Below are 14542 nucleotides of genomic sequence, written 5' to 3' on the forward strand. Positions count from 1 at the left end.
GCTTTTGTCACTTTTTCAAGTCCAAACTGGTCAGCAGTTTTCCGGAGTTTATCAGCTTCAGAAAAAGCTTGCATTATATGTTAGACACTTTTCAGCCATCTCACATTCACATGAGAGGACTCCAGTTAGCAGCTCAGCTACTTTCCTGTAGCAGACACTTTCAGTTCCTGCAGCAGCCACTACATACTCCTCATGACACTGATTTGTTGATTTGGTCTGTAAAGCTTCAAATCAGCGTTGCTAGAAGTGAAGCTGTCCCCCTCTTCTGCAAATGTGGAGTTGATCAGTATTTGCAGCATCTACAAGCCTTTTCTTTTCATCTTTAGCTTGAACTGACTTGTTTCCTGTCTTACACTTTGATTGTAGACTTTTAGAGAGATATTTCTTTATCATATGAACTCATTGCCTGTAAAAGCTGCCCACACAGTGCAGTCTTCCATAGGTCCCTAGGTCCCCAGGTCCCCCTTATTCTGACAATAAAAGAGGATTTGTAAGAGCCATGATCAAGACACAGAAGGACAAAATAAATACTAATGATGTTGGATATTTTTCTGAATGTTGGAAAGACCATCGCGATTCCCACAAAAAGCTTCAAGTCAGCCTTTCCTGTCAGGACAGACCTATCATCACTCTGGCTGCCTCCTCCTGGAGGAACAAAAAACACTGTAGATGCTGACAGGGCTTGATTTATGGCTTGGGGCTCTTACTCATATTCAATCATCCAAGTTCTAAGAACACATCTATTAACTTTCTCGTACTGACTCATCCAAGATGCCAGATAAGTTACACAATTCACCTTCATCACTCTTTCCTTTAGCCTTCAAATACAGAAATGCAGTTAGAGCACCTCAAGCTGCAATTCACACTATTTAAACAATTTCAGTTCAGAAGAATTACTTAATTATGAAAAGACAACCCTAAAGACTCTTTTAGCTTCAGGCCAGATACCACTTCATTTGCAACAGCCAAACTCTGAGCAAGTCTTAACAGAAGGACTTCAATCTGCATAAAATCCCCCTCAATAGTATCAGCCACTAAGCATTTTCATGCAAGTTACATGCTGTTTCATCCATTATTTCTGAAGATCTCCCTTTTCCTCTGCAACATTCCCCTTTTTAACAAGTATATCTTTCTTCTACAGAGATGAGTAACCTACCTGCATTTAATCTGCCAATGTTATTGAAAAAGGAGCAAGCAACCAAGCCAACCATCTCTCCCACCTCCACATCTGCAAACAGGTTATTCAAATTCAGCAGAGAGAACAATTTTAATTAGGAAAGCACCTTTTCTTTGTTCTGCAAAATTCCACTCACCCTGCGTGAAGGTATAAGCCTGCTAACATCACCACTCCCAACTATGGTCAGCGTTTAGAGCAGCCATCAAGCTCAATACCACTAGCCTAGGATGAACTCAAATACTGCCATACAGCCCAGGAACTGGAAACACCTGGAAGCTCTTAGGGCAGCTGTACTGGGATGCAGCAAACCAGGGAACGATTATTTTCCATCCCTATGGTTATTTACAGAATATTACAGCAAGTGCTCAGCAATGTGTTCTCTGGTCACATATCACGACCAACGTCGTAAGTCCTATGGCTCCTCTCTCATACACAAGCTGTGGGGTGTAGACAGTCTCGCTGGTCCCATCTCAAGACATCAGCAGAGGCAGCTACAGTTTCAAACATTGCTGCTGACTATGGCATGGCATAGCTGCTTGCATCAGAGTTTATTTTTATGAAATGCATTAATTTTTAAATAAGGATTGCACATAACCTCATCCTTATGCTTTTGTGAAGAGATGTGCTGTAGGCAAAGCCTGAATTAGCGTCATTTATTATATTAGCATGTAATTAATGGTCTCCCGATATACCTCAACTGAAGAAGCTGAGGATGCCTGGGCCACAAGACATCACTAGCTCTTCTAATGGTTTATTTTTTACAGATTCCAGTTTTCAGAATATTCCATGAACACTTTCCCATTTTGAAGGCAGCAAAACAGAAATGCAGAAAGCTGAAAATGACTGAAAAAGTAAAGGAATCTAGAACTGAGCCAGTTCTTCCACGGGCTAAACATACACTGAAAGATACGGGCTTCATTACCATCAGCTTTCCAAGCCTTCTTCCCTTGCCATCACCTCTGCTCCTGCCGTGCACAGGCGAATCACGGTGTATTTTCCATCCAAAGAGTATCGACCATACAGAAAGGTTGTCTCTACTCAGTCATCCAGCAGACTGGGTGAATTCATGATCATCTCCTGTTGTTAGAAGGAAGATAACAGAAGGGAGAAAATGCATCTCTGATAATGAGGTGAGGTAAAAACTCACATGACTAAACAAGGTGGAGACGTGGCCATGGGGCTGATCCTTCCTCTCTCATTTATGCTTGCACCAAAGAGGAAGTATTTTTGAATAACAGGGAGACGGAAATTGAACACCACCTCTCTCTTTAAAAAAACCATTCACTAAAACTGAGCTACCCATCAGTTACTGGCAAAGCCACAAGATGCCTTGTTCATCAAATTCTGCAGTTTGGTCCTTGGGTCACAGATGTGCAGAAGATCTGATGTTCATTTTCAGATTTTTGCCATTATTATTTTTGTAACGCAGGGAACAGAGTTTTGGAAAGCCTCAGTTTTGGGAGTTCTTAGCATCTATCTAAAGCAGTTAGATAGTTTTTGGAAGAAGGAAAATGAGGTAAGGAGACAGATTTGGGTTTTCAAACAGAATTCATAGTCCTGTTTAATTTACTATTAATTGGGTTTCCAATACTGGATAATTCTCTCCAGTTGATAACTGAACTTCCCTCCTTTGCCAGTCCCAGCCTCTTCTGTTCTGCAGTAGCCAATGAGCCACAGAAATCCACTTAGTCCCTGGGCTCTTTCAGCTGACATCAAGTTTCTCAGAGGCTGGTCACAGCTCTAATATTTCTGTGAAGTTACAATACAAAATACAGCAAGTTGCATAATTAATGAAGCATTACACATATTTAAGCTAAGAGTAACATTTACATAGAAGGTGCTTCAGGGTAAGTTCCAACACTGCCTCATGTGGAGTGAGCTGCTTCGTCCATTTGGAACACAAGGAACTGAACTACAGAATTGTTCTTGCAAAGGAGTTGTTCAGATCTGCCATCCCTACGTTCTTCACCTTCAGCCCTGTGGCTATAAAATGCACCAGGAATGCCATGTTGAGCACCACCTCCTCCTACAGCCAAGTTACCAGGACAAGTGCCCAAATTCTACCCTTTTGCTTTCTCCTGCTGCCAAGTAGAGATGCTCCCGTGACCATCTGTACATGTAGAGCACTTCTTTATCCAAGGGTGGTTCCAAAAAGCACTGCGTCATCCTGATGTATGTTAGTGTTCGAGGAAAGCAATCACTGGACAAATAGCAGCAATGAGAGAGGGGAAACACAGAAAGACAAAGCATTGCAGCAGAGGCTGATACTTTAGTACTCAGTAAATACATGTGCTGATTCCCAAACCAGCTGCAGTAGGACTGGTCACTGCCTGCTTCCCACAAACACACAAAGCTCTGTGTTGGAGGAAATCCTGACACAAGTGGATTTGCATTGATTCAATTATCTTTTGGGGTATTGTTTTGTTTTCCTGTTTTTTATAAACAGATTGTGTGAGTCAACTTGTGTGTCTGCAGGAAGCTCTTGTGAAAACATCGCCTACAGTAATACCGCCAAGACGTGCTAGTAACAAATGCAGATATCACCAGTATCTGAATGTAATCAACTGAGCTTCTGCTTCATTTTCAGCATGCTAAGGGACCAACCAAAACCCAGCCTTCCCCTAAAATTGCTGTAATAAAGCTACAGCAGTTTCTGGTATACAAATGGTCAGGTTTTGACTATTTGGTCTGTCATGCTGGCTAAATTCTACCCAAATCTTCCTGATACTATCAAAGATAAATTTGAATTTCTAGGGATTCTGTCACTACAGCATCTATCCAGCTGTTCTACAGCACTCCCATTTCAAGCTGCATCCTTCTTCCACTGAAAATTAACTATTACTAATACTTTCAAAGAATAAATCATAGAATCATAGAATCGTTAGGGTTGGAAAGGACCTTCAGATCATCAAGTTCCAACCCCCCTGCCGTGGGCAGGGACACCTTACGCTAAATCATATCACCCAAGGCCTCGTCCAATCTGGTCTTGAACACTGCCAGGGATGGAGCATTCACAACCTCCCAGGGCAACCTATTCCAGTGCCTCACCATCCTAACAGGAAAGAATTTCCTTCTTATAGCCAACCTAAACTTCCCCTGTTTAAGTTTTAACCCTTTACAGTCTCTAAAGAAGAGTCCCTCCCCAGCATCCCTATAGGCCCCCTTCAGATACTGGAAGGCTGCTATGAGGTCTCCACGCAGCCTTCTCTTCTCCAGGCTGAACAGCCCCAACTTCCTCAGCCTATCTTCATCCGAGAGGTGCTCCAATCCCCTGATCATCCTCATGGCCCTCCTCTGGACTTGTTCCAAGTTCCATGTCCTTTTTATGTTGAGGACACCAGAACTGCACACAATACTCCAAGTGAGGTCTCACAAGAGCAGAGGGGCAGGATCACCTCCTTCGACCTGCTGGTCACGCTCCTTTTGATGCAGCCCAGGATACAGTTGGCTTTCTGGGCTGCGAGTGCACACTGAAGCCGGCTCATGTTCATTTTCTCATCAACCAACACCCCCAAGTCCTTCTCCACAGGGCTGCTCTGAATCTCTTCTCTGCCCAACCTGTAGCTGTGCCTGGGATTGCTCTGACCCAGGTGTAGGACCTTGCACTTGGCATGGTTAAACTTCATGAGGTTGGCATCAGCCCACCTCACAAGCGTGTCAAGGTCCCTGTGGATGGCATTCCTTCCCTCCAGCGTATCAACCGAACCACACAGCTTGGTGTCATCAGCAAACTTGCTGAGGGCGCACTCAATCCCACTGTCCATGTCACGGACAAAGATGTTAAACGAGACCAGTCCCAACACCGATCCCTGAGGGACACCACTTGTTACTGGTCTCCAGCTGGACATTGAGCCATGGACAACAACTCTGCGTGCGGCCATCCAGCCAAATCAACAGCAAAAATATATCTCTGACATAAAGAGCAACTGAACTGGTCTTCAGGCCTTTCATACATGGTATAGAAATGTCACAGTTTAACATGGACAAAATAACTTTCAACACACAATAATTACATATAATGTCATATGATCTGGTATGTGCAATTTAGTGTTTTATTAAACAAATACAGTAGCTAACCAAAATCTGATTGCTGACAATGGGAAATTACATTAAAGCGTATGTTCCTATGGCAATTACTGGTCATCTGAAATTATATATGCCCTAAAACATAATGCAGAAAATTATCTTCCTGTGAAATAAGAAATACAATAGAAATAAAGTTAAGGGACATGTTTATTTTGGAGCTTTCTGCAAGCAAAATTGCTTTGATACAAAATGAGTTCAATGATACAGTGCTACCATCCACTCAAGCAAAAGAAAACCTCACATTTACATGAATGCACTTTATATTGATATTCTTACAGAATAATAGTTCAGATATCCAGAATGTGTCTGGCCTCATTGAAAGCAATGGCACAGAAATGCTGCAAGGTATTGGAGTATCATATTACTGGCAAGTGCTTAATTAACTCTGTGAGTTCTCTGAGAGATGCTGTATAAATAAGGGTACTGTGAAAGTGGGTTTGTATTCCTTAGTATCTTTGCCGTACATCCTTTAGTGTTTGTTTAGTTAGCTCAAAATGTGTAATTGTGTCTTTTGGCTTTTTAGTATTCTCTTCTTCTTTTTTAAAGAAAAATCATGAGGTATCCTTTACTGTTAACTAATGACATAGTGATAGGCCTATTTTATTGAGGTTGCAGAAACTTACTGTACATTCGGTACACTGTACATTCGGCAATTATTTTTAGTGTACTTTCTACACATTACTGTGTACAACTGTTAGTTTACATTAAAACTCTTCCCCCTTCTCACAGGATATGGCAAAACCAAAATCTGACAAAAATTATACACATAAAATAAGAAGACAAATACACAAATAAGGCCATCTGCAGAATTAAAAATCCACCTCTTGCGATATTTCACAATATTTTCTACATAATATTTTACATCTTATGAACTTAAATACTTAATGCAAAAAGAAAAGACCTTTATGGAACCAATCATATTATCTCTTCAAGGACTTGTCTAGTTTGCTGGCTAGTGGCCTTCTCTGGGGAGTTGGAATTTTGGAAGGCTTGGCTGATCCTGGCCGAGAACCTGCTCGGGGTGTCGGTCTGCTTGTGGCAGGAACAGTCTCTGACATATCTGAGCACACAGACTGGATTTCTGAAATGTCAAAGTCAGATGCGTCACTGCCGCGGCGGCTGCTTGACCTGCTGCCAGCCTTGCTTCCTGCTCGGCTTCCAGGTCTGCTTGGCGTTCTTCTGGTTTCTAGAGAGAGAGAATATATCCATCAGTATTGAAGGTAAGGATGGAAACGGTGTGCAGGTCTTTGCTGGGTCTCTGGCAACCCTGAACGTTCCTCATTGCATAAACTAAACTTCTCTGCCAGGCAAGCTAGATGATGCCATACCTCCCACTAAAGAGAAGGAAATGCGAGATCAAATGCTGAGCCATAGTTAATTTGTCACTAGCACATCTCATTAAAAATGTATTATCCTGGCAACTTTTCTTTGCTCACTAAAAACACATTGTATATTCACTCAACAGCCAGAGCCTTTCTTTCCACTGCCATTTTCTCAGCTATGAATTGAAAGAATTCAGTATCTGGCCTCCTCATGCATTCAGGATTTCTTAACGTATGTACCCTTTTTAAAAAAGGTCAAACCCATACAGTTGAGAGCTGTAAGTAAACAAAGGCAGAGTTTACATTCTCCCAAAGAAAGGGCTGAGTAAATGAGCTCTCCGCAATCCTGCTAAAGTGAATGCCTGCCCAGACAATGTGCCATGAAGAAAAAACCACAACAAAGAATCTGTAACAGAAGATCATTAATGTGTTTTTTCATAATTTTCCCACTACTTATTGAATATTTCTGATCTTAACAAATCTTGTTCCCTGTAGGTGTGAGCAACATAAAAGTTGAAACTGGAATCTTAGGTGGCTCGTTTCAGATCACCTATAGAAGACATGTACTCTTTGAACAGGATTTTCCAGTACTGCTCAGTATGGTTTACAGAGCTTAAGATGTGAGGGAAAGCCAGTAAAGCTATCTTCTGTTCTAACCATCCAGCCCTTTCCCTTATACAGAGCTGCTCTGAGGATCCTGAAAGAGCACAGCTTCACTGCTTTCTATTTTCATATACTCTTTCTAAAATCTCTATGGGATAGATAGGCTGAGAAAGTTGGGGCTGTTCAGCCTGGAGAAGAGAAGGCTGCGTGGAGACCTCATAGCAGCCTTCCAGTATCTGAAGGGGGCCTACAGGGATGCTGGGGAGGGACTCTTTCTTAGGGACTGTAGTGACAGGACAAGGGGTAATGGGTTAAACAGGGGAAGTTCAGGTTGGATATAAGGAGGAAATTCTTTCCTGTTAGGGTGGCGAGGCAATGGAATAGGTTGCCCAGGGAGGTTGTGAATGCTCCATCCCTGGCAGTGTTCAAGACCAGATTGGACGAGGCCTTGGGTGATATGATTTAGTGTAAGGTGTCCCTGCCCATGGCAGAGGGGTAGGAACTAGATGATCTTAAGGTCCTTTCCAACCCTAACGATTCTATGATTCCGTTAATAAGATCATCTACAGCTGCTCCCCACAGTTTTTCTTTCACAAGGAATGGACAAGTCATGATTAAGGGACAACCTTATTCCATCACAGTGAACACTGTGAAGAACCGAACCTTTTAAGCAAATACTTCTTCCCTAGCTCCTTAGGCAGATACACTGGAGATACCATTGTCAAGAAGACTGCAGTCATGAATTTACATACCCATAGCTGAATGTACTGGCTGTGCAACCATGTAAACAGAGGACCATTACCCTGATTATGTGCACCCTTAGCCATACTAAGGTAGGACTTTCACTCCTTCCCACTCACCGGACATCTCTCTCACAAGCTAACATGCCCTAAGCATTCAGGTGGAAAACAAAGCAAGTGGCAGATCAAGCTCTGAAGTAAAGACACTCACCTGCAAACTGAGCTCTGACTCTGGTAGCTGCTGTTGACAGGATGCCACTGTCTTCTCCAGAGTGGAAACCCTTCCCTGATAGATATCCTGGCAGTCTGAGCTTACTTCCTTGAATTGGTGTTCCCTATGCAAAATGAAAAAAAGGAAAAAAAAAAAAAGAAAAAGGCTTTTTTTTGGTTGCCACTACTGAAGACAAGGTCTGGCTGGTATCAGGTAGCTCACAGTGTAGAAGATGATCATCATAACAACATTCACTGCAAATCTGAAATACTGATTTGAGTCACTACAACATTTTTCATGATGTGAAATTTTAGCAGTTAATATTTGATGTAGTCCAAATGTCAAACAACAAAATCACTTTAACAGTCTGCTTGATATTAACCCTTTAGCATTCTTTATGCATATTTCAATGCATATGAAGAAAGAAAAATACTACCTTCTTGTAATTAGTAAAGCATTTAAGATTAGTTGATGGTACATGACTTAAACAGAGATAAGTAGTGGAGGTTTTATGTCTGCATAGCTTCACTTTCCACCATTCTGACACTGGTTATAGGTCATGAAAATATTTGTTTCAATTTCACAAATATTTTGAAGGCAAAATAAAACTACTGAATTTCAAAGCCTCTTGCAGAAAAAAAAGGACATAAGACTAATTTAGAAAGTTTTCTTGTTCTCAATATATTGTCTGAAATGTCTCTACTCCACAAGCTGACCCCTGCCTGCTTTCGCAGTTTTGAAATAAAATGAGTCTCGACTTACAATCTATCTGTCCCAAATGGGACAATTTCTTTCAAAGCCACAAGAATTAAATCCTCAAATCTCAAAACGCACGCAGAATGTAAGATAGGAGGTGCATTCATATAAAACCACAGTATCCATATTAATTTAATGAACACAAAAATACTAAGTAAGTATCCAAAACAATGAATAAACATTGCAGTGATGAATGTGGCATGGTGAGTGGCCTGTATACTGGCATTGTGTGTTCTGTGCCTTTGATCTCCATAAAATGTGGGGTAGAATTAATTACTGAAGGAAGGATCCCAATTACTTCCACTTCTGCACTTTGGGCAAGGCACTGGTATAGAATCTGGTGCAATCTTGTACCACTGCAAGAAGAGATTAAGCTTATTCTTAACATTTGCCCTAAACTTAAATGCAGTCTACATGTAAAATGAATAACCATTCTCTTCAGCAGAAAATGCTGCAGAACGCCCCAGAAATTCACTGCAACCTACCCTACCCTACTTGTTCCATTTATAATCTTAAACCACAGTGGTTTACATAAAAGAAACTCACTGGCAGCTGTAAGAGCAGGAAATAAATACAGTGCCTCCATTTGAAATCAATACCAACTGCTTTCACCTCATCATAATCTGATGCAAACAACACCTTTTAAGTACCATCAATTAATCTTACAATCAGCTAAGAGATGAAAGAAATAGAGATATTAGAAACTGAAACTGACTCAACTCTGTGCTACTGTTACTTATTCTAAGCAACAGCCCCATGTGCTTGAAGTGCTGTATACATACACAAGCCTGCAGTGTGCACAGTTAAGGCACCCACCGTCACAGAAGGAGGGAGTGAAAAGTTCGTTATGCATCTTTGAGCCAAGCCACACCGAGGTCATGTAAACCCAGCACCAGAAGGTGTCACATGAATAGCAACAGGCATCAAAGTGCAGATTGGTGAAAAGCAGATACAAGAGAGGTGATGGTGGCACAAGCTTCCCCTTGCCAAGCCCTACGTCTAACCCAAGGCAAGAGTAATTCCTACAAGTGACAAGTCAGTCTGCAGCCTGATCCAGCTGCAATCTTTTCACTCACTAATGACATGAGAGGAGACACTCTGGCTTCAGGCCCATTCAAATTTTTGTCATACAACTTAAATGCTGGCACAATCCTAATTGTTACAGCAGCAATTTCTATGCAAGTCCTGGGCTGGAAATAAGACCAAAGCTCATTTCCTGTTAAGTCATCAAATAGTTATCTTATTAGAGCAACGATTGGTCACTACCCCCCTAAACAAAACTTCCAGTTGTTGGAAACATTTATGTATCACAGTCAGTCTTTTGTACCATCTTCTTCACAGTGACTGGATATTTCTTTATTTACTGGTTTTGCACTGGAGATTGTGATTTTTCCTACTTTTCCACATTTGCTCAATCAATTCATTGCACACGGATTTATTAACCATTTGCACTTTAAACATGAATGCACTGAGGCTGAGTTTTCCTGAAAGTCAAAAACCATAAGAAACAGAATATTAAAAAAACAAACAAACAAAAAACCCAAACAAAAACCAAACAAAAAACTTGCGAAGGAAAAAAAATAAGGAAAGAAATAATTTGACAAAGCTCTAAAACAAACACAATGCATTAATATGCCAAAGATGTTGCAGCTCTGAAGCACTGAAATTCTAGTGGCTGTTAGTGAGGTGACAGTTTTAGTGAAGGAAGGTCATTAGACTAGAATCTCTGTCCTTACTGTACCTCTGCAGATGACTCTTGATAGTCTGAGGATTCTGGTGGCTTAGAAGGAGTTGACGTTTTGCTGTTTGTCAACCATGGTTTACCATAGTTGCGTGTTAAATGATGGGGTGTCTGTATGAAACAATGGTAAATCAAAATATGAAGAACAGTAGATGGAAAACAATGTCATGGAGAAGGATACCCAGGTTGTCACAGGGAGATCAAATCTTATAGTAGTAGTAAAAACTAAGCAGAAAGAAAAGCTGATGACAAAACTTCTGAAACAAAGCGATGGAAGAACTTATTTTCTAAATTAAATGGAGAGCTTCACTGCTCTTTCAGAGCAACTCCCAAATTGCCAGTTAGCTCATGTGGTGCCTTATACGTAAAGAATTCTTCTATTCCTGTGCCATAAATAAGCAGTAGAGGAAATACACTGAAAAGACTTCTCAGATCCTCCCCAGACTATGAAATAAAATGGAGATAGTTCTTCCTATGGAAGCACCATGGAGAAGCACCAGTATTGTTGGAGCAAGTGAGAAAAAAAATAACCAATCTGTTAACCCAGATCTGTTTCTGTTTGTTTCTCCTTACCTTCGGTGTACTTGTAGCAACTGCTTGTGGAGCAGCTGCCTGGCCAGCCTGACTTGACAGAGAAGTAGATCTGTTGGGAGAGGCACCCCTTGAAGAAGGTCGTGACCTACGGCCCCTTGGTCGGAAAGCTGCCATGCTCTGACTGGCACCATCTGCCAAAATGAACTTTTCACGCAGTTCCACGTTTGTCCTCCCTTTAGCTGCAGCAAAGAGAGGTGTTAATTTAGTCAGACAGGAAAATTGTCACAAGGCGGTTTAGAGTCATTTTCGCCATGCCAACTCCAACACATTTTAACAATAAATAAAATGCATTACTGTGTAATGCATTTATTTTGGACACAGAAGAGTTATGTGCAGAACTCGCTTATTCTAATACTTTATGCCAGCAGGAATGAACCACTGTCAAAGGAAGTCAGCATGATAATGGAATGCTCAACGTGCTATATCATTGTTAATCAATCAACTATTAATACATAGACACAGCCTGATGAGCAGTTTTGCTAACTCTACAGCTACTCATAATAAATAATACTTGCTTGGATGTTCCAGAAGAAATTGCTAAGTACAAATTACAGGAAAGCAGCAAATATATTTATCCAAAACTATGTAGTTTGGCAACATGCAATGAGGAACATAAAATCCAAACTATGATGAGGTAATTGGTGGGTAAGCACTCACACATACAAACACACATATGAGAGAATGTTCTGCAAGAATAGATGCAAGACATGTTAGGATTTAACTGTGTCAGTGTGAATGACAATTGTTTTTGAAACACTCTTAAAGCGTGTCAAAAAAATTCAGCTTGCAAAGCACCAGCCCATGTAGGAACACATTAAGCTAAATGTGATGGGTGAAGCATATTGTTAAAAGTATCTATATTTAAAAAGTGGGAAGGAAATGAAGAGAGAGGAGAAGAGGAGAAGAGGGAGACAAAGAGAGGGGTTTGCCAACCTATAGTAGGCTGAGTGGTAATTGAAGAGTTTGATTCCGAACGTAACATTTTACTCCCGTGATGATGAACTAGAAAAAATGACACAGGACATGGGTCACATTAAAGAAAACCGTTAGCAAGAGAAGAAATCAAGTACAGCAGCTGCATATGCAAGAGACTCGGAGCACCAGGCCAAAGACAGGACTCAGAGCAAAAGCTGCCCCTAAGTGCTCTGAGGTGAGTTCTCAAAGGTCTCCTAGGCAAAGAGGAAATAGCTCTTGGACAGACTTGGCTGCAGTCCCAAGTATATGTCTGTAACAATGGTATTTATCTGCTGACATAAAGAAGTAATAAAAGCTTTCTATAGATATCGTATATAACTAGGTCAAACAATTTTAAAGCTGTTTACAACACTCCTTTGAAATGTGATTTAACTGAATAGACAAGAAGCCCTTAGTGCAAATGCAGATTTTCTAGGTGAAGCGCTTAAGGAAAAGTCTGAAACTGCACCACTGACATTAATGACTACTTTGTACCACTAACTTCAACAAGACCAGGATTAGGTACCAATGCACAGTGTCCAGTGTCCAGATGTTTTTGCAGAGATTAGCATTCCTTTAGACCCACTGTGGTGACTTTCTCATCTGCTCAGGTATTTCCATGAAAAAGGGATAAAGTACTATAGAAAATACTATACAGATACATAGAATACAAGGTTTATTAAAAAAAAGAGTTCCAAACAATAAAGTTCCACAGAACTCTTAATCTGAGGACAGTAATACGGAATTATAATTAGTGAGACAGTTAAGGACTGTATCTCTCGGTGTCAACCCAAATGGGAATTACACCAGTCTACCTGTCAATAGGCCTGACAAAATGTTTAGGATACATCAAAACTAATGAATGAAGTCAGATATTCTGGGGCACATTTCATTTCCCACTGCCCTCCACTTTTGAGAAACAAGAGTAGAAAGCTCTAAAGGATGCAGGCATAAATCACTTTCCTGTAGCAGTAGGTGCAGAATCAGGTGCTAAATTTCAGTTATATATGTGGCCCGTTGCCAATGAATGTAGTATTACCATTATATTTCTTTAATAAACAATGTATGTAATATGTTGGTAAGCAAAAGGACTATTTCTATTACTGCTTAAGAACTCAGATGTCATCATAAGGCTATGACAGCTCTTTTATGATACTATGACAATAAATTTTATGGTTACCTTTTAAGCCTGTAGATAAAGGTTTCTAGGCCTTAGGGGCATACTGTCAGCCCTTAAGAGGTTTTCTGGTTGCTTCTTTTTGGATTTAATGAGAGAATGCAGTAGCTTCTTTTTGGATGTAACATCCTTGGACTTAGTATAACAATTGCTACAAATACAAGTTCTCACCCTCTCAAGGTTTCTATCATACTGTTTGGAAACCTTGGTCCCAAATCAGAAGCTCTGTGGGATAGCTTCACAAATGGCTTCTTTCATATCTCAAACTGCTTCTCCAAGAACAGCGTCAGACAGAGTCTACTTTCCCACTACAGAAGTAGGCTTTCTTAATCTAAGATGTCATTACATTGCTGTGTACTGATAAAACAATGCACTGGATACAATACCCTGGAAGGCATGGTGACAGAGCACTCCCTGCTTCTCCAGAGCCCAAAGTCATCCTGACCAGAGAATTTTCCACTTGCTATATACAAGGCTCAGGGCTCTGCAAAGTGGTTCTGGGGAGGATGCCAATGAAAAGACAGGGCCACAGAGGCAGAGCCTGAAAGCCTGGGTGCAACCACTGGCCAGAGAAGATTTTATTGTTATTGATGTTACTCTTTGATTCAACTGCCTTATTTTGAATTACTGCCTTAAAATTTCTCTCTTGTGGAGGAGGTTTTATTGGACATTTCTCTGTGCTATTTCTGCCAAAGTCATACAAGCAGCTTATGTGCCATGAACTTTATCTGGGTCAAGATCAGTTCTTATTTACAATACTCTAATGCTGGAGGAACTGTGCACAAGACACCACAATTGTTCTAGACATACATCAGTGTAACTGAACAGGATCTAAATCATGAGATTTAAAGTTTACAAAAAACAGATCATTATGTGACATTTGGTGAGATGATGTTTACAGAACTGCCATTTTATACAATTCAATCTTCACCTCGAGACAATGAATGGTGATTGCATCCAAATAATTGCCTGCAGGTCCATTTTAACAGTTGTGTTACATACCCCTGCAAGGATCGTTTTTCACTAAGAACTCATCAAGTGCCATCCAGCCACCTCCAACACGAACCATGACTGTACTTCTTAGGATACGAACAAGGCGCAATTGTTGAGAGTCTCCAAACTGCAACAAAAATCAAACAATAATCTGAGGTTCTCAGTCATTCAGATGTAGTTCAGCACTG

At 40.8% G+C, this 14542-nt stretch overlaps 1 protein-coding gene across 9 annotated transcripts in view; it reads right to left on the reverse strand.

Moving 5' to 3' along the window:
- Nucleotides 1-5206: 5206 nt before the first annotated feature.
- DST (dystonin) overlaps nt 5207-14542 on the reverse strand; it is a 296528-nt gene continuing 287192 nt past the window's right edge. For 5 of the 9 annotated variants that reach the window (XM_057414090.1, XM_057414089.1, XM_057414087.1 and 2 more), the window contains 5 exons: nt 14364-14481; nt 11210-11409; nt 10637-10747; nt 8140-8263; nt 5207-6449 (listed from right to left, as the gene is read on the reverse strand). In XM_057414090.1, coding sequence (XP_057270073.1) covers nt 6184-6449; nt 8140-8263; nt 10637-10747; nt 11210-11409; nt 14364-14481 — 819 coding nt within the window. In that variant the 3' untranslated portion in view covers nt 5207-6183. Of the gene's footprint in view, nt 6450-8139; nt 8264-10636; nt 10748-11209; nt 11410-12163; nt 12233-14363; nt 14482-14542 lie in introns of all 9 variants that reach the window. The other 4 variants (XM_057414085.1, XM_057414088.1, XM_057414086.1 and 1 more) reach the window with 2 other exon arrangements.

Source organism: Pezoporus wallicus, unplaced genomic scaffold (assembly GCF_028554395.1).
Source record: "Pezoporus wallicus isolate ANWC-B61680 ecotype Strahan unplaced genomic scaffold, APGP_CSIRO_Pwel_v1 contig_6428, whole genome shotgun sequence".
NCBI classification, from domain to species: domain Eukaryota; kingdom Metazoa; phylum Chordata; class Aves; order Psittaciformes; family Psittacidae; genus Pezoporus; species Pezoporus wallicus.